This window comes from Symphalangus syndactylus, chromosome 21 (assembly GCF_028878055.3).
Source record: "Symphalangus syndactylus isolate Jambi chromosome 21, NHGRI_mSymSyn1-v2.1_pri, whole genome shotgun sequence".
In the NCBI taxonomy this organism is placed as follows: Eukaryota; Metazoa; Chordata; class Mammalia; order Primates; family Hylobatidae; genus Symphalangus; species Symphalangus syndactylus.
Window position 1 is genome coordinate 86,756,290 of NC_072443.2, and position 24,057 is coordinate 86,780,346.

At 48.3% G+C, this 24,057-nt stretch overlaps 2 protein-coding genes across 6 annotated transcripts; one reads left to right on the forward strand and one right to left on the reverse strand.

Annotated features, from left to right (window-relative positions):
* Positions 1 to 269: 269 nt before the first annotated feature.
* On the reverse strand, positions 270 to 10,538 carry SCGB1C1 (secretoglobin family 1C member 1). 4 transcript variants are annotated; one of them, XM_063630945.1, is made up of 4 exons: positions 10,434 to 10,538; positions 1,791 to 2,049; positions 1,034 to 1,233; positions 270 to 450 (listed from the first exon to the last, which is right to left on the reverse strand). In XM_063630945.1, the coding sequence occupies exons 1-4, from the start codon at positions 10,452 to 10,454 to the stop codon at positions 418 to 420; spliced, it is 513 nt and encodes a 170-aa protein (XP_063487015.1). In that variant the 5' UTR covers positions 10,455 to 10,538; the 3' UTR covers positions 270 to 417. The 4 variants fall into 4 exon arrangements, with proteins under 4 accessions (XP_063487015.1, XP_055115908.2, XP_063487017.1 ...); XM_055259933.2 differs by lacking the exon at positions 10,434 to 10,538 and having other exon boundaries at positions 1,791 to 2,661; XM_063630947.1 differs by lacking the exons at positions 270 to 450; positions 1,034 to 1,233; positions 10,434 to 10,538 and adding an exon at positions 1,553 to 1,665 and having other exon boundaries at positions 1,791 to 2,661.
* LOC129471243 (uncharacterized) lies at positions 9,703 to 23,855 on the forward strand. 2 transcript variants are annotated; one of them, XM_063630944.1, is made up of 2 exons: positions 9,703 to 10,913; positions 21,210 to 23,855. In XM_063630944.1, the coding sequence occupies exons 1-2, from the start codon at positions 10,350 to 10,352 to the stop codon at positions 21,246 to 21,248; spliced, it is 603 nt and encodes a 200-aa protein (XP_063487014.1). In that variant the 5' UTR covers positions 9,703 to 10,349; the 3' UTR covers positions 21,249 to 23,855. The 2 variants fall into 2 exon arrangements, with proteins under 2 accessions (XP_063487014.1, XP_063487012.1); XM_063630942.1 differs by lacking the exon at positions 21,210 to 23,855 and adding an exon at positions 12,752 to 20,853 and having other exon boundaries at positions 9,715 to 10,913.
* The last annotated feature ends 202 nt before the right edge of the window (positions 23,856 to 24,057 follow it).

A 24,057-nucleotide genomic window follows, 5' to 3' on the forward strand; every position in this document is an offset into this window, starting at 1 on the left:
CCCGTCTCCCTCCGGACGCCCCCTCCAGAGGCCCCCTCTGGATGTCCACGCGGTGCTCTCTGGCTCCGTGCTCTGTCCACCTGCCTACATGGCGTCTGCCTGGATTTCCATTTTGGGTCTTGCCTGTGGTGTGCCTGCTTCTGTGTGGACCCTGTGTGCCCCTCTGTGGGGGACTTTCACACATGTGCTCCTTCAGCGGGACCCTCTGTGTGTGGCTGTGTCCCTGAGTGTGTTCCTGATGTCCCCATTTGTGTGTGCCTCTGTGGGGGCAGAGACAGGAACCAGAGCCTGAGCTGCAGAAGCCTTTATTGATTAAACGGTTTGAGGATAAATTTCCATGTGGGAGGTGGTAGTGGGCGTCGTGTCCATGGCTGCTTGTGTGGCAGGTCCTATGGCTGAGCCATGTCTGAGGTCCACTTAGGCACCGTCCTGACTGCCCAGCACTTGCACCTGGAAGGCAGACACATGTGGACTAAGAGGGCTGTGCTCAATAAGTGGAGAGCCACAGCTCCATCAGGAAAGCAAGGCCCTCAGTGGGGGGGTCTGACATATTGCTGCCTATCTCCTCCCAGCAGCTGGGAGGTGTGTGTGCATGCATGATGGTGTGCACACATGTATGTGTGTGCATATCCCAGTGTAAGCACGCACGTGTGAATGTGTTTAGTGCATGTGTGATGGGGTGCACACGTGTATGTGTGTGCATATCCCAGTGTGAGCATGCGTGCGTGAATGTGTTTATACATGTGTGCACGCAGCGTGCATTTCATGTCTGCACTTGTGTTTGGATCTCTGTGTATGTTCACATGTGTGCATGGAGGAGTATCCCACAGACTGGGGAGGAGCAGGTCTATGGAGTCTGGGGGCTGCTCGGTGGACAGGAGGTCTGGGGTGTCCACTTGAGCTGGCTGATGCGGGTCCAATGTCTGTGGGTGGTGGATGTCTGTGGGTGGAGTAGGCTGTGGGGGTGCTGTGTTGGGTGGTCTTGGTAAGGCTGCAGGTCTTTAGAAAATGGGGTGCCCCCCTGCCCTCATACCAGCAGCTTGACCAGCTCCGCCTTGTGCATTGGCTGCAGGCTGTCGATGCAGGACTTGAGTTCAGTCATTGCTGCCTTGGCATCTTCATTGACATTGTGCTTGCCCAAGGTCCCCTCATAGAGCTCCTCTGGGGTCCCCACCAGTAGTGTTTGCAGGAAGTCCATGAAAAACTCATTGTTGTCCTCCCCTGTGGCCATCCCTGCATCACGAGCGAGATGATGCCAGGACAGGACAGGGTGACTCTGGTGCAACCGCAGCCCTGGACCTGCCCCAGGGCTCCAACCTCCATGGTCTCCGTACCTTCCCCTTCAATGCCCACCTCTCCTCCCCAGGGCTTCCTCCACAACACCCCCAACTCCACCTTGCCCGAAGACCCATCCACATCACCCTTAATCTTAGCTGCTCCAATTTCCACTCCGCATTCCCTGGGATCACCAGGGAAGGAAAGTGAAGCTCCTGGTGTGGGGAAAATTTCCCCTGATGAGAGGCTACTATGACCAGAGGCTTGAAGGGTCAGGTCAGGCTGGACTGGGCTGGGGTAGGAGACACTGGGCTGGTGTTGGGTCAGCTGGGCTTTGTCTTTGGTTGGGGTGGAGTAGGGTGGGCACGGGTTCTGCAGGGTCCTTGCCCACTTCTGTGACAGAAGCAGGTGGAGTGTTCACTGCAGGGGCCTGATGCCAGGATTTTACCTTCTCAGGTACCCCCCCCCACCCCCCGCCCCTGAATGTTCTGGAAACCCCAGTGGCACAGACTCACGGCAGATGCAGAACAGGGTGAGGGCCACCAGCAGGAGGGCACGGCTCCCCTTCATGCCGGCAGTCTCAGGAGCTGCCTCCAGCGAGAATCCTGGGATTTTATGCCTCACTGGACAGCACCTCTCCCAGAGGGCGGACCGGACCTGCCCATTAGGACCTGGCAGCCAGCTCAGATGAGGTTTGTTCACATCCCTGGCCCCCAGTGGGTGCCAAGCAGCAACAGGCATGGAGTGGCTGTGTGACAGGTGGTTGGCAAGCGGCTTTAGGGTGTGTAAGAGAGAGAACAGGTGTGTTAGGAGGGAACACTGTTGAGAGGCCATGCCAGCTGGTTGGTGAAGAAGGCAGTGGGTCCTGGCCACCAAGGGCCTCTAGTCATGCCTGCCCTTGAGGCCGAGGGTGGTGGGATCTGGGCTTGGTCCCATGCCTTTCTTTTAAGGTGGGAATCCCTCCTCTTATCCGTGTGCTGTGTGATCTGGGTCTGCGTCTGGGGGTCGCCAATCAGGCAGGGGCCCCTCACTACTCAGATGGGGTGGCCGACTAGGGGAAGGGGGTGCAGGCTGCATGAGTGGACACAGCTGTAGGACTACCTGGGGGCTGTGGATCTATGGGGTGGGGAGGAGCCCAGCGGCAGTGCCTAGAAGAGAGAAGGTGGCCTGAGGGTCTGAGGAACATAGAGCTGGCCATGCCAGGGCCAGGTCTCAGCAGGAAGTGAGGAATGGGACAGGCTGGAGGTACATCTTCCATCAGTAGCCAGGACAGCAAGGAGAGGTCGAAGGCCCTGGGGGAGATGGTCCCAGGACGTATTACAATGGACACAGGAGGTTGGGACACCTGGAGTCACCAAACAAAACCATGCCAAGAGAGACCATGTGTAGGGGTGTCCCAGTCCAGCCGTCTGACTGAGCTGCACGATTCAAATCCAAAGGGCCCCTGCTGCCACCTGCTGGCTGATGGCGTCCATAGGACCCTGGGCCACACGCGTTTAGGGTCTCTGTGAAGACCGAGATCCTTGTTACATTGAAGGACTCCTAAATGAGCAGAGATTCCCACCTATTCCAAACAATCACATAAAATCCCATCCTGGAAAAAGCCTGGGGGATGGCACTAAGGCTAGGGATAGGGTTAGGATGAGGATTATGGTTACAGTAAGGGGTTTAGGGTTAGGGATCAACGTTGGTTAGGAGTTAGGGATAAAGTAGGGTCACCGGTAAGGGTTAGGGTTAAGGGTTAGGGGTTAGGGGTTAGGGTTAGGATTAGGTTTTGGGGTGGCATATTTTGGTCACAAGACACTGCGACTCCGGAGGCAGCCCAGATATCCTCAGAAGAGCACCCCCAGGAGAAACAAGCTTGACCACTATGCTATCAAGTTTCCGCTGACCGCTGAGTCAGCCGTGAAGAAGATAGAAGAAAACAACACGCTTGTGTTCCTCGTAGATGTTGAAGCCAACAAGCACCAGATTAAACAGGCTGTGAAGAAGCTCGATGACAGTTATGTGGCCAAGGTCACCACCCTGATTCGTCCTGATCAAGAGAAGAAGGCATATATGTTCGACTGGCTCCTGATTATGATGCTTTGTATGTTGCAACAAAATTGGGATCATTTAAACTGAGTCCAGCTGGCTAACTCTAAATACATGTATATCTTTTAACTATAAAACAAAGAAATAATGTTTTCCATAAGAGTGACAAATTAATTAGAATCAAATCTATAAGCTTTAAGATTTTATGTTTCTAGTAAGTATAATATTAGCTTATTTGACTAGAACTCAAGCAGAATAGGAATTTATGTTTGTTTTATATTCAATAGTGATAACTTTGAAGACATAGTTGTTTTATTACATCAAAAATATTATATTAATCTTATTTAACTAAGTTTTATCCAAATCGTGTTAACTTAAAAAACATTTGATCAGTTCCTATATTTTTAGGAGTTTGGTGAATATTTATTTATGAATGCTTTTTTTTTCTAAGCCAAGTTAGAATGGAGCACTTTTAAAGGATTTTATAAATGAATTTTGCAGTGCTCTCCGGAGTTAAGAAAGTATCACATATACATAACATACATTAATAGATATACAAACACAAATAGAGATTTCATAGCTTTCATCCTGAAATTTCAGCCGTGAATCAGGCATAAATATTCTGATGGTTAATTTTAGACATCTACTTGATTGGATTAAGAGACACACATAGCTGGTAAAACACAATTTCTGGGCATATCTGTGAGGGTGTTTCTGGAAGACACTGAGATAACCATGACCCAGTGTGGATGGGCACTGATATGGTTTGGCTGTGTCCCCACCCAGATCTCATCTTGAATTGTAGTTCCTATAATCCCTACATGTCGTGGGAGGGACCCAGTGGGAGGTGATTGAATCACGGTGGTGGTTACTGCCATGCTGTTCCCATGACAGTGAGTGAGTTCTCATGATCTGATGGTTTTATAAGGGGCTTTTCCCCTTTGGCTCAGCACTTCTCCTTGTTGCTGCCATGTGAAGAAGGACGGCTTTGCTTCCCCTTCTGCCATGATTGTGAGGCCCCTGCAGCCATGTGGAACCGTCAGCCTATTAAACCTCTTTGTTCTTTATAAATTGCTCAGACTCAGGTATTTCTTCATAGCCGTATAAAAATTGATGAATACAGGCACCATCCAATTGGTTGAGAGCCCACATAGAACAACAAGGAAGAGGAAAGGTGAATTATCTCCTTCTGAAATGGAAACATTCTTCTTCTCCTGCCCTTGACATCAGAACTTCAGGGTCTCAGAACTTTGGCCTCAGAATCAGAGTTACACCACTGGCTTCCCTGACTCTGAGTCCTTTGTGTCTGGAGTGAGCCATGCTACCAGCTTTCCTGGTTCTCCAACTGGGAGACAGGCTATTGTGGAACTTCTTAGCCTCCATAATTATGTGAACCAATTCCCCTAATGAATATTCTCTCATCTATCTATCTACATATATTCTATTGATTCTGCCTTTCTGGAGAACTCTGACTAATGTGATTGCAATAATACAAAATTAACTAGTTTATATAGAAGACCTGGTTTTTGTCTTTGCCCCATTTTATATTTGTATTATAACTGTGTATCTGGAAAATGGAACAAGTTTTTTTTTCTTCTTCATGTGAGGGCTAAAGCTTTTTTCTCACCAATATTTTTGGAGATTTTTAAGATTTTCTTTTGTTTTGACATACAATCTTATGGAGGCTGATAAATAAATTTTTTTTTCTATTTTATTTTTCAGCCCCAGGTGTTTGCTTTTGCAGATTAGTGAGCACACTGAAAGCCTCCAAGGCATGGAGCGGGGCGCCTAAAATTTCAGTGATTATAGGGAGTTGAGAGACTCAGTTGGGAAAGGAAAGGTCTAAAAGGAGGTAATTTGGAAGATAAGAATTTTCTCAAAGGTGCCATTAAAGTTGTAAATAATTCTTAGTAAAGTCATGCAAACAGGAAAGGAAGTAGAATTAGTTCCATATTGGTGGAACACAGAGTCAGCAGAGGTTCGAGAAGGGAGAATTTAGTCAACTGAGAAGTTCCCATGAAAGGAGCAAGATTAAGATCACACAGAGACACCTTGAAACAAAAAGCCAGGAATAACTTCCAACCCAAGAGGAGAACAGAGAGGCCTCAAAACCAAAGCTAAGATAAGAAAGTTATAGCCCAAGAGTTACCTTCCAGACAAAGAAGCCTGAGATTCCAACCCAGCTTCAGAGAGCACTCACTCAAAGTTTTACTGAAACTGTAGGCTTTTTAATGACTTAGCCATGCATGCAAAAGGGATTCCCTAAGGTGGCACAGAAGATGGAGCCCGCATATCCAAATATAGCCAATGAGAAAGAAAGACCCCTGTTGCCAGAGCCAGTGGGCAAAGGCAACAGAAAAGGAGACAAGGGTCCTAATGGGATGAGATCCTTTCAGATTTAGGCTTATACAAACTCCTGAGAACTGGCAGGTTGACAGCCATAAATGGGGTACCAACATTTCTACTCATTGGATTACAAGTTCTCAGGCATCCAAAATGATTAACAAAGTGATAATTTCTAGGGCTTCTGTGGGGGAGTATGGAAAGGTCTTTTTGAACCTTTTAATGCTGTCAACGGAAGAATGATGAGGTTCATAAATTTGGAAAGGAGACATTTCTTCATTTTTATGTTTATTTTTTTTGAGACAGAGTTTCACTCTTGTTGCCCAGGCTGGAGTGCAATGGCGTGATCTTGGTTCACTGCAACCTCCACCTCCTGGGTTCAAGCAATTCTCCTGCCTCAGGCTCCTGATTAGCTGGGATTACAGATGCCCACCACCACACCTGGCTAATTTTTTTGTATTTTTAGTAGAGATAGGGTTTCATCATGTTGGCCAGGCTCGTCTGAAACTCCTGACCTCAGGTGATCCACCCACCTCAGCCTCCCAAAGTGCTGGGATTACAGGCATGAGCCACCACACCCAATGAGAGATTTATTTCCTATAAAGGGTTGCAGCCTGCAGGGTTGTCCTTCTGACAGGCTGGGAAGCATAGCCTCCAGCCAGAAGCCAGAAACAGACGCTTCAAGGAGGAGGTAAAGGAAATAGTAATTTATGCTGAGTGGAATGGCTAAATAAATTTATTTAATAAGCTCTAGGAGGAGTCATGAATATTTATGGAAGGAGAAATGCATGCATGCGCAATTGAGTTTCTTGCTTCTTCATGGGTCCCATGTACAAAAAATGGCAGTGTTAGCATGATCCCAGGGTGGAATTTTCAGCCCTCTGATATTAAAATGTGAAGCAGAGGACATGAAAACTCGCTCTGTGCATCCTCTGTACACTGGCCAGAACCTCTCCGTCATGGGTGGTCTCTTATCAGGCAAGAAAGGAGAGGCTGACATCAGTGGTGGAGCCTTTGAAAGGGCTGGTTTCTGGTAAATCCTTAGGGAAGAAAGCCTCATCATGGTTAGCAAAGGAGGGGGTATAACGATGTGTAACTGACCCCCATCATCCCGTCCTAGCAAAGCTGAGAACTGTTTTGAAAGTTACTCTGGGGTCCCCTCAGCCAAGAGTGGGTCTGTTCAGTCAGTTGGGAGCTTAGGATTTCATTTTCATTTGTCAGTGCTAATGGGAAAGCATACGCTGTCTCCATGGCAGCTGAATTTGCAAGAAACTCCTTTGAAGGGGTTAATGGCAGTTGCATTTTTCTGGGAGCTCTGCTTTAATTGGATAAAGTAAGTTCTGGTAAGATTTCTTCCTTTATCTTCGGTATCTCAAGTGTTTTCATTTACATAATCTTTATAACAGCTTTTGATGTCTGAGTGGATTCCCACACAGTCATCTATTGTAAGACTTTCTGATTCCTTTTTTTTCCTTTGGTCATTATGAATAGGGCTTCTGTAAGTAATTGCATGGTAGCTTTTGTTTGGAAATAACATCAAAGTAGTTGTCAAAATACTTAGGAATGTGATTTTTGGATTGTAAGGTGAGACTTGTTTAGCGTTAGAAAAAAACTGCCCAACTTGTAATGGGGAGGAAAAAAATTTTCTATGTTTTTGGAATTCTTAGATGGGACCCTCTGTAAAAACTGACAGATTAAAATGAGAAAAACAGAAAAGTTTAAAAACATGTATACCTTATGGATACATGGGAGATACTCACAGAAAAATGAGTAAATCTCCAATAGGTGACTTTCAATTCAAGCATAAATACTATCTTTCACTTAAAGAAAGAAGATTTGAGGTGCAGTAGTGGGGAGTTAATCAGCAAAAGCACAGTAGACAAGGGTAAGGTTTGTTATACAGAGTTAAGTCCATGCGTTCTCCATTGATAAGACTCCTTAGTGATTTAGTTATCCTTCTCTTCTTGGTGTCGAGAGAGGTAGCTTTTAAATGGGGATTTCCTTTATAGATGTAAATTTTCCTTACACAAGTGTAACTTCTACCTTGTTTTCAGAACTTCCTTTGTTAGAATTTTTTTCAAAATAATCAGCTTGGAATAATTCTTAAGCCAAAGGGACATATATTGGGGTGGCATATTTTGGTCTTATGCACTGTGTTCCACCAGCAATGAAAAGAGTTCTTGTTTTTCCTCCAGCAATTTGTCATTTTTTAAAGAGTTTAGCAGTTCTAAGACATATAGACCAGCTGTGCTATCTCATTGTGGTTTTCAGTTCTCTAGTATGTTGAGTATCTTTTTGTATGTTTACTTGGCATCTGTAGATCTTTTTTGGTGAGGTGTCTGTTCAGATCTGTGTGCATTTTTAATTGGGCTGTTTAACTTATTGTTTCGTTTTAACAATTTTTATATATTTTGAATACAAATTCTGAGATCTGTATTTTGCAAATATTTTCTTCAATATGTGGCTTTTCTTTTTGTTCTCTTAACAAGGTCTCTTCCAGAGTATAAACTTTGAATATTAAGAAATCCACATTGTCATTTCTTCTGTGTATATCAACCTTTTCTGTCAGTTGTTAAAATTCATTACCAAACCCAAAGGCACATAGCTCTTCTTCTATAGTTTCTTGTAGAAATGGTATAGTTTTAGATTTTTAGTGTAAGGATGATTTTGAGTGATTATTTGTGTAAGTTGTAAAGTTTTCATCTACACGGATGTCATTTCTTATGGCTTCCAATTAATCATTCCCTCACTATTTTTGGGAAGGACACAGGATAGTGGGCTCCATTAGAATAGATAGCTAGACATGAACAGGAGGGGGAGCTCCTGAAAAAGTGAAAGCCTGGGAAGGCTCTCCTGGAGGGACCACCAAAAATTCATGTTAGTAGCATCTCTAGTGCTGGAGTGGATGGGCACTTGTCAATTGTGGGTAGGAGGGAGAAGAGGTACCTATGCAGAAAGAAACACCCTAGAACTCTTCTTAAGATGCCCCAATCATCATTCGTTCTGCAATAAAAATGTCAGAATATTGCTAGGTACATGCTGATAAGAACAACAAAGGGGAGGCTGGGCGCGGTGGCTCACGCTTGTAATCCCAGCACTTTGGGAGGCCGAGGCTGGCGGATCACGAGGTCAGGAGATCGAGACCACAGTGAAACCCCGTCTCTACTAAAAATACAAAAAAATTAGCCGGGCGTGGTGGCGGGCGCCTGTAGTCCCAGCTACTCGGAGAGGCTGAGGCAGGAGAATGGCGTGAACCCGGGAGGCGGAGCTTGCAGTGAGCCGAGATCGGGCCACTGCACTCCAGCCTGGGTGATAGAGCAAGACTCCGTCTCAAAAAAAAAAAAAAAAAAGAACAACAAAGGGGACATTCTTAAGAAACCTGGCACCATAAGTACAGATTAGGGCAGAGAAGGACATTCAAGAGATGGGCAGGTGCAGTAGGTACAAAGATGACCGCTGTCAGCCGGCCTGTGAGGCGGGAAAGAGGCTGGTGCCAGAGTGGATTTGGATTGATCACCACACATGTACCTCAACCAACAGCGAGGAGGTCCCACATGCCTAAGTGGGGCAAGTCGGGGACCTAAGGCAGTAGCAGGAAAACCAGACAAAGAAAACAGGCAGAGACTTGAGACAGAGGCAGGAATGTGAAGAAGTCTACAATAAAATTCCCTGCACAGGACTCTTAGGCTGTTTTCATGCACGATCAGCCCACTCCTCCCTATTTTTCTACAATAAGCTCTTTACACTGTATTTCTTTTGAATGAAGTTATCTGCCATCTTTGTACTGCCTCTTGGTGAAAATCTTTCTTCCAAGTTAGACAAGAACTGGGACATCAGCTCTCCCCAGTAATAGCTCCATTTCAGTTTGAATTTACAGAACTGATGGGGCTTAATAACTGGCGCTCTGACTTTAAGTGGTGCAGGAGGTGGCCAGTAGCGGACCCCAGCCGTCACACCGGGAGCAAGAGGGCCCTGCATAGTTCCCATCTGCCTGCAGGTGGCATGCTGCCATGACACTGCCAGCAAGAGGGCCTAGCAGTGTCCCCAGCTGCCAGCAGGGGTATACGACGACTACACTGTGAGCAAGAGGGCCCTGCAGTGTCCTTAGCTGCCAGCAGGTGGCACACGGGCACCACAACATGAGCAAGAGGACCCTGCAGTGCCCTGGTTGCCAGCACGGGGCGTGCTGCCACTACACTGGGAGCAAGAGGATCTTGTAGTGTCCGCAGGTGCCAGAAGAGGGCTTGCCCGCACTACACTAAAAGCAAGAGGGCCCAGCAGTGTCCCCAGCTGCCAGCAGGGGAGTCAGCCGCCACTACACTTGGAGCAGGAGGGCCCAGCAGTGTCCACAGCTGCCAGCACGCGAGCATGCTGCCACTACACTGTGAGCAAGAGGGCCCTGCAACGTCCCTAGCTGCCAGCAGGCGGCGTGCTGCCACTATACTGTGAGCAAGAGGGCCCTGCGTGTCCCCGCGCCAGCAGGGGGCGCTGGCCACCAGTGTAAGCAAGAGGGCGCTGCAGTTGCCCTAGGCGCCAGCAGGAGGCGCAGTGGCACAGCACCGTGAGCAAGCAGGTCCTGTAGTGGCCAGCTTTTCAGATTACTGAGGTTCCACCCGTCTCTGCGCCGCACCCCCGGCGACGTGCGTCTCTCTGCCTGCACCGCGTCCACCCGCGCCCCCCAGCCCGGCGGCGTGTGAATGTGCACCTGTGTGCCTGCAACGCTCCCCCCAACCCCCGGCCCAGCGGCGTGCATGTCTGCGCCTGCGCCGCACCCACCCTACCGGCGACGCGCCGCTGTGCATCTCTGCCCTGCGCCGCGCCTCCCCACGGGGGCCGGGCTGCCGCGCATCTCTGCACCTGCGCCGCGGAGCGAGGGCGCGCGGCCCCTCTCTGCGCCGGCGCGGGCCCGCCGCGCCTCTCTGCGCCTGCGCCGCGGAGCGACGGCCCGCCGCTCTTCTCTGCGCCTGCGCGGGCGCGGTGCCTTTGCGAGGACGGAGCTGCGTTCGCCGCAGCACAGACCCAGAGGGCATCGCGAGGGCGGAGCTGCATTCTCCTCTGCACAGACTCCGGGGTACTGCGAAGGCGGAGCAGTGTTCTTCTCAGCACAGACCTGGGCGTGCGGGCCAGGGGCACCGCGAGGGCGGAGCTGCGTTCTGCTCAGCACAGACCTGGGGGACACCGCAAAGGCGGAGCACCATTCTCCTCAGCACAGACGTTGGGGGCGCTACCTCGCTTTGGGACAACTCGGGGCAGCATCGACGGTGAGTAAAATCCTTCCTGTTTGCAGCCCTGAATAATCAAGTTCACAGACCAGTTAGAAGGGTTCAGCGTGCAAAATGGGAAACCAAAAGCCCCTCTGAATCCTGCCCACCAAAGTTCTCCCAAGCGAAGGCAAGGGGCCACAGTGCCAGGTCCACACTGCAGCTTCGAAACACAAATGCAGCACTGCTAATGCAGACATGACACCCAAAATATGACACCCACATTACTCATGTCACAAGCACCTGTAATGCTAATGCACTGCCTCAATAAAAAAAATTAATGTAAGATTGGCAATCCCCATGCTGCTGTGCAGTCCTCACACAGTAATCGTAATAATCCACATTAACAAAGTACATACAAACTTAGTAAGGAACCTAGGGTTAGGATTAGAGTTGTCGTCAGGGCCCAGGTTAGGGTTAGGGTTAGGGTTGGGGTTGGGGTTAGGGTTAGGGTTAGGGTTAGGGGTTAGGGTTAGGGTTGGGTTAGCGTTAGGGTTAGGGATTGGGGTTAGCGTTAGGGTTAGAGTTAGGGTTAGGGGTTAGGGTTAGGGCTTAGGGTTAGGGCTAGGGGTTAGGGTTAGAGTTGGGGTTAGGGTTAGGGGTAGGGGTTGGGGTTAGGGTTAGGGGTTAGGGTTAGGGTTTGGGTTGGGTTAGGGTTAGGATTAGGGGTTAGGGTTAGGGGTTAGGGTTAGGGGTTAGGGTTAGGGTTAGGGGGTAGTGTTAGGGTTACGGTTGGGGTAGGGTTAGGGTTTGGTTGGGGTTGGGGTTAGGGGTTAGGGTTAGGGCTAGGGTTAGGGTTAAGGGTTGGGGTTGGGGTTAAGGGTTAGGGTTATGGTTAGGGTAGGGTCGGTTTAGGGTTAGCGTTAGGGTTAGCATTCTAGTTACAACCTGGGAGAGGAGGACCTGACACCCAATATCTCAAGGAGTAGAAACACCCTTGTGATACTGTTCTTAATCTTCAGGGAGGAAGAGGATGATATTACTCGAATACAGACGGGTGTACGTCCTCTGTACAATGCTGGTGTACACCCGTCTGTGCAATAGTTGACAATTTCCAGAGGGGTAGATGATATTACTCACAATATGGTAAACAGGCTTTGAGTCCACCGCGGGTCCTAAGAGCCAAGGTTGCAGAGGGGCTGGCTCTTACGCCTCGCCCCCCTGCGATGGGGGTCCTAAGAATTCTGGGGGCAGAGCTGCTGGCTCTTATGCCCCGCCTCGCAGGGGGCGCCTCGCCCCCGTGCGATGGGGGTCCTAAGAGCTCAGGGGGCAGAGGGGCTGGCTCTTACGCACCGCGTCGCGGGGGGCGACTTGCCCCCCTGCGATGGGGGTCTTCCACCCCGTGGAGATTCTATTCGGATCAATATCGTCAGGTGGGTGTACACCTATTGCGATATTGAAAGTAATACCATGCTCTCTCCGTCCCTGGACATTAGGAACACTATCGCAGGTGGGGGTACACCCACTGCGGTATTAGGAGTCATATTAGTATTACTTGTTACTCATTTACAAGTCACGTTAATATGAATTACCAATATTAATGTTAAGAAATAATTGCTAGTGAAAAGTTTTCGGGTTATTAATATTAATTATTAGGAGCTAATATTACTGTGTTCTAATGAATATGATCAGTCCCAGTTATTAATATCGGGCGTTATTAATAGTTAATATTAATAATTTATTGTTATCGTCAGTATGACTCTTCAATATTAATTATCATTATTATCGGTATTGATTTTAAAAATTATACGATCCGTTATTAATATTGATAATTATTAATATCAATTAATAATTGATATTATTAATTTTGATAAGTAATATTGCGACCTTCCTCACAGTATTATTGGGAGTCATATCATCCTGTGGCCCTGAGGAGAGAAGGCATTTCTCTTTCTGTCTACTGTCTCTGAAGAGGAGGAGGAAGTAAAAGTTGAAAACCAAGAAGTTTGAAGTCAGTGGCAAGACCAGCCACTGCCACTGATGAGGCAGCCTGAGGTGAAAAGATGAACCCCCCCTCCCCTACTCTAAGCACATGTGCTCTGAATCCATCGGGAGCCTTTCAGGTGGAAACTCTTAGAGTTGTAAGCCCTGAGAAAACGCCTAGGAAGTCTGTCTTCCTTCGGGGCGCTCGGCTCTTAAGACGCGAGTCTTCTGACGCCCCTGGCCGATTAAAAGCAACCTCTTCCTTCTTGAATCCGGCGTCTGAGGGGTTTGTGTCCGCGACGAGTCCTGCTCCAGTTTTTGGTTCACATGACCAGGAATCGAACCTGGGCCGCGGCGGTGAGAGCGCCGACTCCTAACCACCAGACCACCTGGGAACTTCAAACTTCATGGGAAATAGATTGCCCAACATTAGAAGTGGGTTGGCCGTCACAAGTAAGCCTGGACAGGTCCCTTGTTTCTCAAGTGTGGCACAAGGTAACTGGGAAAGGATACCTAGACCGCTTCCCATACATAGACACTTGGTGACAGCTGGTGCTAGACCCCCCACAGTGGCTAAGAGGGCAGGCAGCAGCAATACTAGTAGCCAAGGGACAGACAGCTAAGGAAGGATCCCGCTCCACCTGCCCAGGGAAATCAACTCCTCAAGTTCTGTTTGACCCAATGTCAGAAGATCCATTGCAGGAGATGGCACCAGTGATCCCAGTGGTGCCCTCCCCTTACCAGGGAAAGAGGCTCCCCACTCTTGAGCCCTCAGTGCTTGTGCCTCCGCAAGACAAGCATATCCCTAGGCCACCCAGAGGAGACAAGAGAGGAGGTGATGCCTCGGGAGAAACCCCTCCCTTGGCAGCTCGTTGATGACCCAAAACGGGGATACAGATGCCCCTGACAGCAGCGGTATACTGGGATAGATGAGGATGGTCACGTGGTGGAGAGGCGTGTTTTTCTCTACCAGCCCTTCACCTGTGCCGACCTTCTCAACTGGAAAAACCGTACCCCGTCCTATACCGAAAAGCCACAAGCTCGAATTGATTTGCTCCAAACTATTATCCAGACCCACAACCCCACCTGGGCTGATTGCCACCGGTTGCTCATGTTCCTCTTTCACAGAGATGAAAGGCGGAGAGTGTTCCTAGCAGCAACTAAGTGGCTAGAGGAACATGCACCAGCTGATTATCAAAACCCCCAAGAGTATGGAAGGACCCAGTTACCAGGAACCGGCCCCCAGTGGGACCCAAATGAAAGAGAGGATATGCAAAGGCTAAACCGAGACAGGGAAGCTCTCTTGGAAGCATTCAAGAGGGGAGCTCAGAAGGCCACAAACGTTAACAAGGTCTCTGAAGTCTCTGAGGTCATTCGGGGAAAAGAAGAAAGACCAGCACAATTCTTTTTTTTTTTTTTTTTTTTGAGATGGAGTCTTTCTCTGTCCCCCAGGCTGGAGTGCAGTGGCACGATCTCGGCTCACTGCAAGCTCCACCTCCCGGGTTCACACCATTCTCCTGCCTTAGCCTCCCAAGTAGCTGGGACTACAGGCGCCCGCCAACACGCCCAGCTAATTTTTTTGTGTGTTTTTAGTACAGACGGGGTTTCACCGTGTTAGCCAGGATGGTCTTGATCTCCTGACCTTGTGATCCGCCCACCTCAGCCTCCCAAAGTGCCAGGATTACAGGCTTGAGCCACCGCTCCCGGCCAAGTCCAGCACAGTTTTATGAGAGATTGTGTGAGGCCTATCGTATGTATACTCCCTTTGATCCCGATAGCCCTGAAAATCAGCACATGCTTCACATGGCTTGAGTCCATCAAAGCGCAGAAGACATGAGAAGAAAACTGCAGAAACAGGCTGTGCTTGCAGGGACGAATACATCACAATTATTAGAAAGAGCTAAGCAGGTGTTTGTAAACAGGGATGCAGTAAGCCGTAAGGAACACCGCACAGAGAATGAACGTCAGGCCCGGCGACACCGACCTGCCTGTTAGCTTCAGGAATCAGAGGGCTCCCCCCAAAGAGGCAAGGGAAGGGGGGCCCTGGGAAAGAAACTCAGCTTGGCTGTCAGAGTTGGCAGCGTAGCCAGTGTGCTTATTGTAAAGAAATACGACATTGGAGGAACAAATGCCCTCAAGTTAAAAGAAAACAAGGTGACTCAGAGCAGGAGGCCCCGGACAAGGAGGAAGGGGCCCTGCTCAACCTGGCAGAAGGGTTCTTGGACTGAGGGAGAGTGGGCTCAAGTGTCCCCAAAGAGCCTATGGTCAGAATGACAGTCGGGGGTAGAGGCGTTGATTTTCTTATAGATACCGGTGCTGGACATTCGCTAGTAACCGCCCCGGTCGCCCCCTTCTCCAGAAAGACTATTGACATCATCGGAGCCACGGGGGTTTCAGCAAAGCAAGCTTTCTGCTTGCCTGGGACTTGCACTGTAGGAGGACATACAGTGACTCATCAGTTTTTGTCCATGCCTGACTGTCCCTTGCTCTTGTTGGGGAGGGACTTGCTTAACAAGCTGAGAGCCACTGTCTCTTTGACAGAGCATGGCTCTTTGCTGCTAAAGCTACCCAGAATGGGAGTCACTATGAGCCTTATGGTCCCCGGAGAGGAGGAATGGAGACTTTTCTTCACTGAGCCGGGCCAAGAGAGAAGACCAGCTCCGGCTAAGCGGTGGCCAAGAGTAGGGGCGGAAGATAACCCTCCAGGGTTGATATGGGGAGTAATATCATCCTCTCCCCGTTGGGATATTCGGAACCATATCCCAGGGGGGTGTCCACCCTCTGCGATATTGGGAGTAATGTCATCCTCTGTTTCCTTGGATATTAGACACAATATCACAAAAAGGTGTACACCCCCTGTGATACTGGGAGTAATATCATACTCTCCTTCCCTGGATATTAGAAAACAATATCATCAGGGCTGAACACCCCCTGCGATAATGGAAGTAATATTTTCTTTTCTTCTTCTTTTCTTTTTCTTTTTCTTTCTTTCTTTTCTTTTTTTTGAGACAGAGTTTCACTGTTGTTGCCCAGGCTGGAGTGCGATGGCACGATCTCGGCTCACTACAATCTCTGCCTCCCATATTCAGGCAATTCTCCTGTCTCAGCCTTCTGAGTAGCTGGGATTACAGGCATGTGCTACCACGCCCCGTTCAGTTTTCTTTTCTTTTCTTTTTTTTTTTGTATTTTTAGTAGAGACTTTGTTTCTCCATACTGGTCAGGCTGGTCTTGAACTCCCGACCTCAGGTGATCCGCCCGCTTCGGCCTCCTAAAGTGCTGGGATTACAGGCGTGAGTGACAGTGCCCATCCACCACTTAGCATTTTCATTTTACATTTGTTGAAGTCACAGATCTCTACACACATTGATTCCTGCTTTATTCTACACTTACATATAAATAAAATGGGAAATAGAAAAGAATAAAATGGGCACAGTATCCCTAAAGTTTCACATTCCGAGACATTTTAAAAATATTTGCTTTTTTGAATTTTGTTTCAATGAAGAAACTGTGGTATACACACACTATGCGGTATTATCCAGCCTAAAAAGGCATAAAATCCTCTCCACTGCAGAAAAAATGGATGAGACTGCAGGGTCTGTATGTTAAGTGAAGTAAGGCAGGCACAGAATGACAAATATTACATGTCCTCACTTAGATGTGGGAACAAAAGAAAATCTTGGCCAGATGTGGTGGCTCAGGTCTGTCATCCCAGCACTTTGGGAGGCCAAGGCTGGCGGATCACGAGGTCAGGAGATCGAGACCATCCTGGCTAACACGGTGAAACCCCGTGTTACTAAAAATACAAAAAATTAGCTGGGCGTGGTGGCGGGCAGCTGTAGTCCCAGCTACTTGGGAGGCTGAGGCAGGAGAATGGCGTGAACCTGGGAGGTGGAGCTTGCAGTGAGCCAAGATCGTGCCACTGCACTCCAGCCTTGGCGACAGAGCAAGACTCCGTCTCAAAAAAAAAAAAAGACAATGCAAAAAATTAGCCCACTGTGGTGGCGTGTGCCCATAGTCCCAGCTACTTGGGAGGCTGAGGCACAAGAATCGCTTGAACCCGGGAAGCGGAGGTTGCAGTGAGCCCAGATTGTGCCACTGCACTCCAGCCTGTGCGACAGTGAGACTCCATGTAAACACAAAACAAAACGAAATTAAACAAAACCAAAAAACAAAACCAGACAGGCACTTCTGACACAGGCTGCAACATGGATGAACCTTGAAGACATTATCGTCAGTGAAATAAAGAAATCCCAAAAGGATAAACACGACCAGGCTCAGTGGCTCACACCTGTAACCCCAGCGCTTTGGGAAGCTGAGGCAGGCGGATCCCTTAAGGTCAGGAGTTCGAGAGCAGCCTGGCCAATATGCTGAAAGCTCGTCTCTGTTAAAAACACAAAAATTAGCTGGGCGTGGGTGCGCATGCTTGTAATCCCAGCTACTCGGGAGACTGGGGCACAAGAATCGCTCGAACCCACGATGTGGAGGTTACAGTGAGCCGAGATCACGCCACTGCACTCCAGCCTGGGCGACAGAGAAAGACTCTGTCCCCCCCCCCCAAAAAAACAGGAAAACAAATTCAACACGGTATGATTCCACTTCCATCAAGTGCCTAGAGTAGTTAAACTCATAGAGTTGCAAATCAGAATGGTGGCCCCCGGGGTGGGCAAGAGAGAGGAATGGAGAGTTTGGTGAATGGGTGCCATTTCCATTTTGAAAGAAAACTGTTCTGGAGATGACGGCGGTGATGGTTGCTAAACAATGTGAAGGTACTTAATGTCATTCAACTGTCAACTGAAAAATAGTGGAAATTGTCAATGTTTATACCGGCCGTTCTAGATGCAATCATATCTATTTACAACTTTTAGTATTGATACGTGGTATATTTTCCCATAATAACAGATGAAAATGAAAGCAGTTGGATCTTTAGAAAGAAAAGAAAGAAGCGAAGAATACACGAAAGCTTCCTCCTGATTACAGGAAGAGCCCCAAAGCTTCTACGGACACTCCCTTTTCTCTTCTTCTTCCTGCAGTCTTATGAGAAAATCTTTAGAGATTGGGGAGCTTGGGCGACTTTGGCTAATGAGGAGCTCTGTGCCTTGAGCCCCCCAGGCCAAAGAATAGTCAATACTCAGTCTGTGCCTCCAGCCCTGCAGTCTGAGCTTCCAGTCCTGGGGGCTTCACACCCGTCACCTGTATCAGGAGGCTCATGTCTCACCCTGTCTTCTTGCCAGCCTTGAGGACGGAGTCTGAGCCTCCATCGTGCACCACGCAGGGAGGACCGTGGACCTGTTCTCCGCGGTCATGGCCCGGCAGGGGGGAAGGGCAGTTCAGCTGAGGGACGTTCGGGAGCCTCGCTTTGTTTCCTCATCCTCAGGACAAACAGGACAGTGCGGTGGGCAGATGGGAGGAGACCAAGGTGCAACCTGTCAGCTCAGCAGACTGTGGAGTTTCTGTTCTTGCTTGTGGTGAGGGGGCCTCAGAAATCTTATTCAAACTTTTGCCTTCCTCCCCCACTGAGTTGTCCTTTTCATAGACACCTCACCCAAGATAGCAGGGAATGAGTCCCTCTAAATTATTCCCTAAGAACAGCAAAGATGATGAAGGTGATGATGAGGATAAAGAGGATGAAGACAGACACCAGGGCATCATGAACCCTCACTGAGGGCTTCCTAAAGGCCAGGCTCTGAGCTCTGTGCTCTATGCAGCTTGTTTCATTTCATCTGCATAGTTTCCCAGTTACGAGTGCACATTTCATGATGATTTTACAGACTAGAGAAGGAGCAACGCATTTTCATAGGACTTGTACCAGATCACGAAGTCAAAAAGGGTGAAGTCCAATTTGAACCAGGCAGTCTAAGTCCGGACACATGGCATTTGGCCAATCCTCTCCCTGCATCCAACCTGCCCTCTCAAATCCTTGTCACTCAGGCCGATGCCCCTGCTCACTGTGCCCTTCCCTTTGGGGTTCCTTGTAGACCACAGCTAGACCAGTGGGTGCCACAATCACTGTGTCAAGTAGAGAAAGGGCAGCTGAGATCACATCAAAGATTCCAGAAAGAACGGGGACAGGATCATTCGGGACGCATCTCTCCCTTGCCCCTGTTCCTGGCTCTCCTTACAGCTCTCGACTGCCTCAAAGGAGTCATCGATTCAGAGTTTGGCTTCCATTCCTACTGAGGAAGCTGGAAAGCGTTTCAAAAAATGCTCCTCAGACGTGCCCGTGGTTAAGACCTCTAAGCTCTGCTTACAACTTTTGGAAGCTGGGCACGGTGGCTCATGCCTCTAATCCCAGCACTTTGGGAGGCTGAGGCAGGCAAATCACAAGGTCAGGTGTTTGAGACCAGCCTGGGCAACACGGGGAAACCCCGTCTCTACTAAAAATAGAAAAAAAGGAGCCAGGCGTAGTGGCGGGCGCCTGTCCTCTCAGCTGCTCGGCAGGCTGAGGCAGGAGAATAGCTTGAACCTGGGATGCGGAGGCTGCAGTGAGCCGAGATCACTCCACTGCACTCCAGCCTGGGCCACAGAACGAGACTCCATCTCAAAAAGCAAAACGCAAACCACAACTTTTTGAGAGTTGGAAGACCATGAAGTAGAGTACCCGGGACTTAGAGTCTGGCCATGAATTTGGAATACCACCCTTTCTACTTCTGTGTATGGCAGGCGGTGAGATGTCCATCCTCTGAGACTCAGCACTCTAATCTGAGCTGATTTCTAGGTGATCTAATGGAAGCGAGCGATGATGAAACCGATTGTGGGTGCCCGCTGCGTGATCTCTCTGTGATGGATGTGGAAAGTCAAGGCCAAGTGAATCTCCCATACATTCGTTACTATTTTAAGCTTCAACTCCATATAGTTCAATGGAAATATCCCCTGACCTGAAGTTCCGGTTTCCCTGCATTCCAGACAGGACATTTTCTTTTGTCCTTATCTCAGTAAGTACTGAGTATTGTGAGAGGAACAAGTGAGTCTCTGTTGTTTCTGATTCTCCAGAGCCTGTATCTTGCTTGGCACAGAAGAGGTAGCAAAAGTCAAAATCTATGTTAATTCTTGAATTGACACTTCCTTGGTTCACAACAATTGGCTGTCATCAGTGTGACTTCAACTTACTTGATTCTTTTTGTTTTTTGTTTTTTGAAACGGAATTTTGCTCCCGTTGCCCAGGCTGGAGTGCAGTGGTGTGATCTCGGCTCACCGTAGCCTCTGCCTCCCAGGTTCAAGCCAGTCTCCTGCCTCAGCCTTACGAGTAGTTGGGGCTACAGGCACCCGCCGCCATACCGGGAGAAGTTTTTGTATTTTTAGTAGAGGCAGGGTTTCACCATGTTGGCCAGCATGGTCTTGATCCCCTGACCCCGTGATCCGCCCTCCTCGGCCTTCCAAAGTGCTAGGATTACAGGCGTGAGCCACCGTGTCTGGCCGAACTTTCTGATGAAAACTCTAAGTCCACCTAAGCTAAGGATAGGAGTTGTAGCTGACGTGAATTTTCAAAGAAGACCCACCGATTTGAGGAAGCAATTACTATTCCTGCTGAAGGTGAAAAGTCAGAAAACGGAACGATGACATCACTAGGACCTAACTGGCTTGTGGAACCAGTTTCTGCTTAGGAACTATCAACTTTCATTTCATTTCCAGCTGACATGGTCTCAGCTCTTGTTGCCCAGGCTGGAGTGCAATGGCTCGATCTCGGCTCACCGCAACCTCCGCCTCCCAGGTTCAAGCAATTCTCCTGCCTCAGCCTCCCGAGTAGCTGAGATTACAGGCATGCACCACTACGCCCGGCTAATTTTGTATTTTTAGTAGAGACGGGGTTTCCCCATGTTGAGGCTGGTCTCGAACTCCTGACCTCAAGTGATCCGCCCGCCTCAGCCTCCCAAAGTGCTGGGATTACAGGCGTGAGCCACCGCGCCCCGCCTGGTCTCAGCTGCTATACAGTGTTTATAAATGTTCTAAATCAAGGGAATTTGTATCAATCTAGTAGAATAAAATAAAATAAAATATTTGAGTTCTTAATTTCCTTTAATTAGGATAACCTTTTTCTTCAAGTGAAGAGAACGGCTTTGTTACGTATTTTTCTTCGGACAAGATAGGCTGTATTTTCTAGCAGTTACGCATTTGTTATATATGATGATCTGGTTCTTGGAACATTCTTGAATCTAGTGTCTCTATGGCAGGCGTGTACAGCAAGAAGTGAAGAACACAGAAATCAATGATGAAAGCATTAGAAGACAAGTGAGTTTGTCAGAACTGCAAAATATTGCTGAGCGTGGATTGCTCTGAAATCTGAAAACGTTACTTGTGAATTGCTTCTATCCAAAATGCAGACACAATGCCGCGTGTTGGTTTACTTGTTTCCCATTTTTCAACCCCCTTTTCTAGGCAAAAGGTGTCCAAACCATGCAGACCCACAGAATCTAACCGATGTCTCTAGATTCCTCCTCCTAGAACTCTCAGGGGATCCAGAACTGCAGCCGATCCTCACCGGGCTGTTCCTGTCCATGTGCCAGGTCACGGTCCTGGGGAACCGCTCATCATCCTGGCCATCAGCCCTGACTCCCACCTCCACACCCCCATGTACTTCTTCCTCTCCAACCTGTCCTCGCCTGACATGGGTTTCACCTCCACCACGGTCCCCGAGATGATTGTGGACATCCAATCTCACGGCAGAGTCATCTCCTAGGCAGGCCGCCTGACTCAGATGTCTCTGTTTGCCATTTTTCGAAGCATGGAAGAGAGACACGCTCCTGAGTGTGATGGCCTATGACCGGTTTGTAGCCATCTGTCACCCTCTATATCATTCGGCCATCATGAACCCGTGTTTCTGTGGCTTCCTAGTTTGGTTGTCTTTTTTTTTTTTTTTTTCTTCTCAGTCTTCTAGACTCCCAGCTGCACAACTTGATTGCCTTGGTAACGACCTGCTTCAAGGGTGCGGAAAATCCTAATTTCTTCTGTGACCCTTCTCAACTCCCCCACCTTGCATGTTGTGACACCTTCACCAATAGCATAATCATGTATTTTCCTGCTGCCGTATTTGGGTTCCTTCCCATCTCGGGGACCCTTTCCTCTTACTATAAAATGGTTTCCTCCATTCTGAGGCTGTCATCGTCAGGTGGGAAGTATAAAGCCTTCTCCACCTGTGGGTCTCACCTGTCAGTTGTTTGCTGGGTTTATGGAAGAGGCGTTGGAGGGGACCTCAGTTCAGATGTGTCCTCTTCCCCCAGAAAGGTTGCAGTGGCCTTGGTGATGTACACGGTGGTCACCCCCATGCTGAACCCCTTCATCGACAGCCTGAGAAACAGGGATAGTAAAGGTGTCCTGCAGCGGCCACACGGCAGCACGGCCCAATCTCCATATCTTTTTATCTGTTCCATTCCTTCTGTAGTGTGGGTTAAAAAAGGCAGTCAGGTCAAATAAGAATGATAACACAGGGTGAACACCCACTGTGACATTAGGAGTAATACCTCCTTAGGATATAAAAAACACTGTCACAGAGTATACACACGAGGGGTCCACCCACTGTGATATTAGAAGCAATATCTCCCTATAATATGAAGAACAATATCACAGGGTGATTTCATTCCGGATGTTGGTAATAAAACAATGATAAACATTAAGATTAATAACTAATATTAAAAATGGCATTAATAGTAATAATTCTAATCATGCATAATCCTCTCTTTAAAATAATCATTAATGATTAATAACGTTATACTATGAATTAATATTAGCATTGATAGTTATTAATGAGACTGATGTTTAATAATTCACAATATTATGACTCCTAATACCGCAGGAGGTGTACACCTGCCTGTGATATTGTTCCTAATATCCAGGGATGGAGAGCATGATATTAGTTTTAATATCGCAGTAGGTGTACACTCACCCTGTGACACTGATCCTAATATCCAGCGGGTAGAGTATGACATGACTGCAACATAGCAATGAATGTACAGCCACCCGGTGATATTGCTCCTAACATTCACGGAAGAAGCGTATGACGTTACTCCCAATATCGCAGGGAGTGTCCACCCCTTTTGTGATATTGTTCCTAGTATCCCGAGGGGGAGAGGATGATAATAATTGCAGCATCGCAGGCTGTGTTCACCCACTCTGTGATATTGTTATTAATATCGCAGGGAGTAGAAACACCCCTGTGATACTGTTGTTAATCTTCAGGGAGGAAGAGGATGATGTTACTCGAATACAGACGGGTGTACGTCCTCTGTAGAAAGCCGGTGTACACCCGCCTGTGCAATAGTTGATAATTTCCAGAGGGGAAGATATTAGTCACAATATGGTAAACAGGCTGTGAGTCCACCACGGGTCCTAAGAGCCAGGGGGGCAGAGGGGCTGGCTCTCAGTCCCCACCTCGCGGGGGGCGCCTCGCCCCTCTGCCTCTCCCGCCCTGCATATTACGAAAAATATCACAGAGTGGGTGTACACCTCCTGCGATATGGGGGGTAATATCATCTTGTCTTCTTTTGGATAATAGGAACAATATCACACGGGTTTGTACACTTTCTCTGATATTGGGAGTAATATCAACCTCTCTGCCTTGGAATATTAAGAACAATGTCACAGAATGGATGTACACCCCCTGCGATATTGGGAGTAATAGCAGCCTCTCCTCTCCGTGGATGTTCGGAGTCATATCCCAGGGTGGCTGTACACCTCCTGCTGTATGCACCCTATTTGTAATCTTTTATCCCTCGCCCCCTCCCTATTAAATAATAGACAAAAAATAATGGGTTTAGAATAAATGAGTTCAAACAAATTGTCAAACATATGTGGGAAAATTGGAATCAGTTTCTGAGGAAAAGCAAAAAACTCAACAGAAATGCTCATAAAGCATCATCCCTCCATGGCTAGAGCTGCCAGGACACCAAAACACCAAAATCAGCTAGGGAAATTTTGTAGAAGTCCTAGATGTACTAACTGTTCTGTGAATACACAGAGATGTAATTATAACTGTTACCTGCATGTAGAGTAAAGATGAGAAGGGATTGGTCATGGTGGCAGCTACCTCAGGTGTTACAGAGCAGACGTGGTTCCAGGACAGTATGTGTCAGGGCAGAGGGGTCCTCGGAGGCTATTAGAAGCTGGTCATGGCACAGACATTGTAAGTCACATGGTCTCATTACTTTCAATGACGACAGCAAAATTGCTTTTGCATCAGCCTAATACAACGGCCTGGCAAGAGCACAGGAAACGTCCCTGTGGTGTTAGA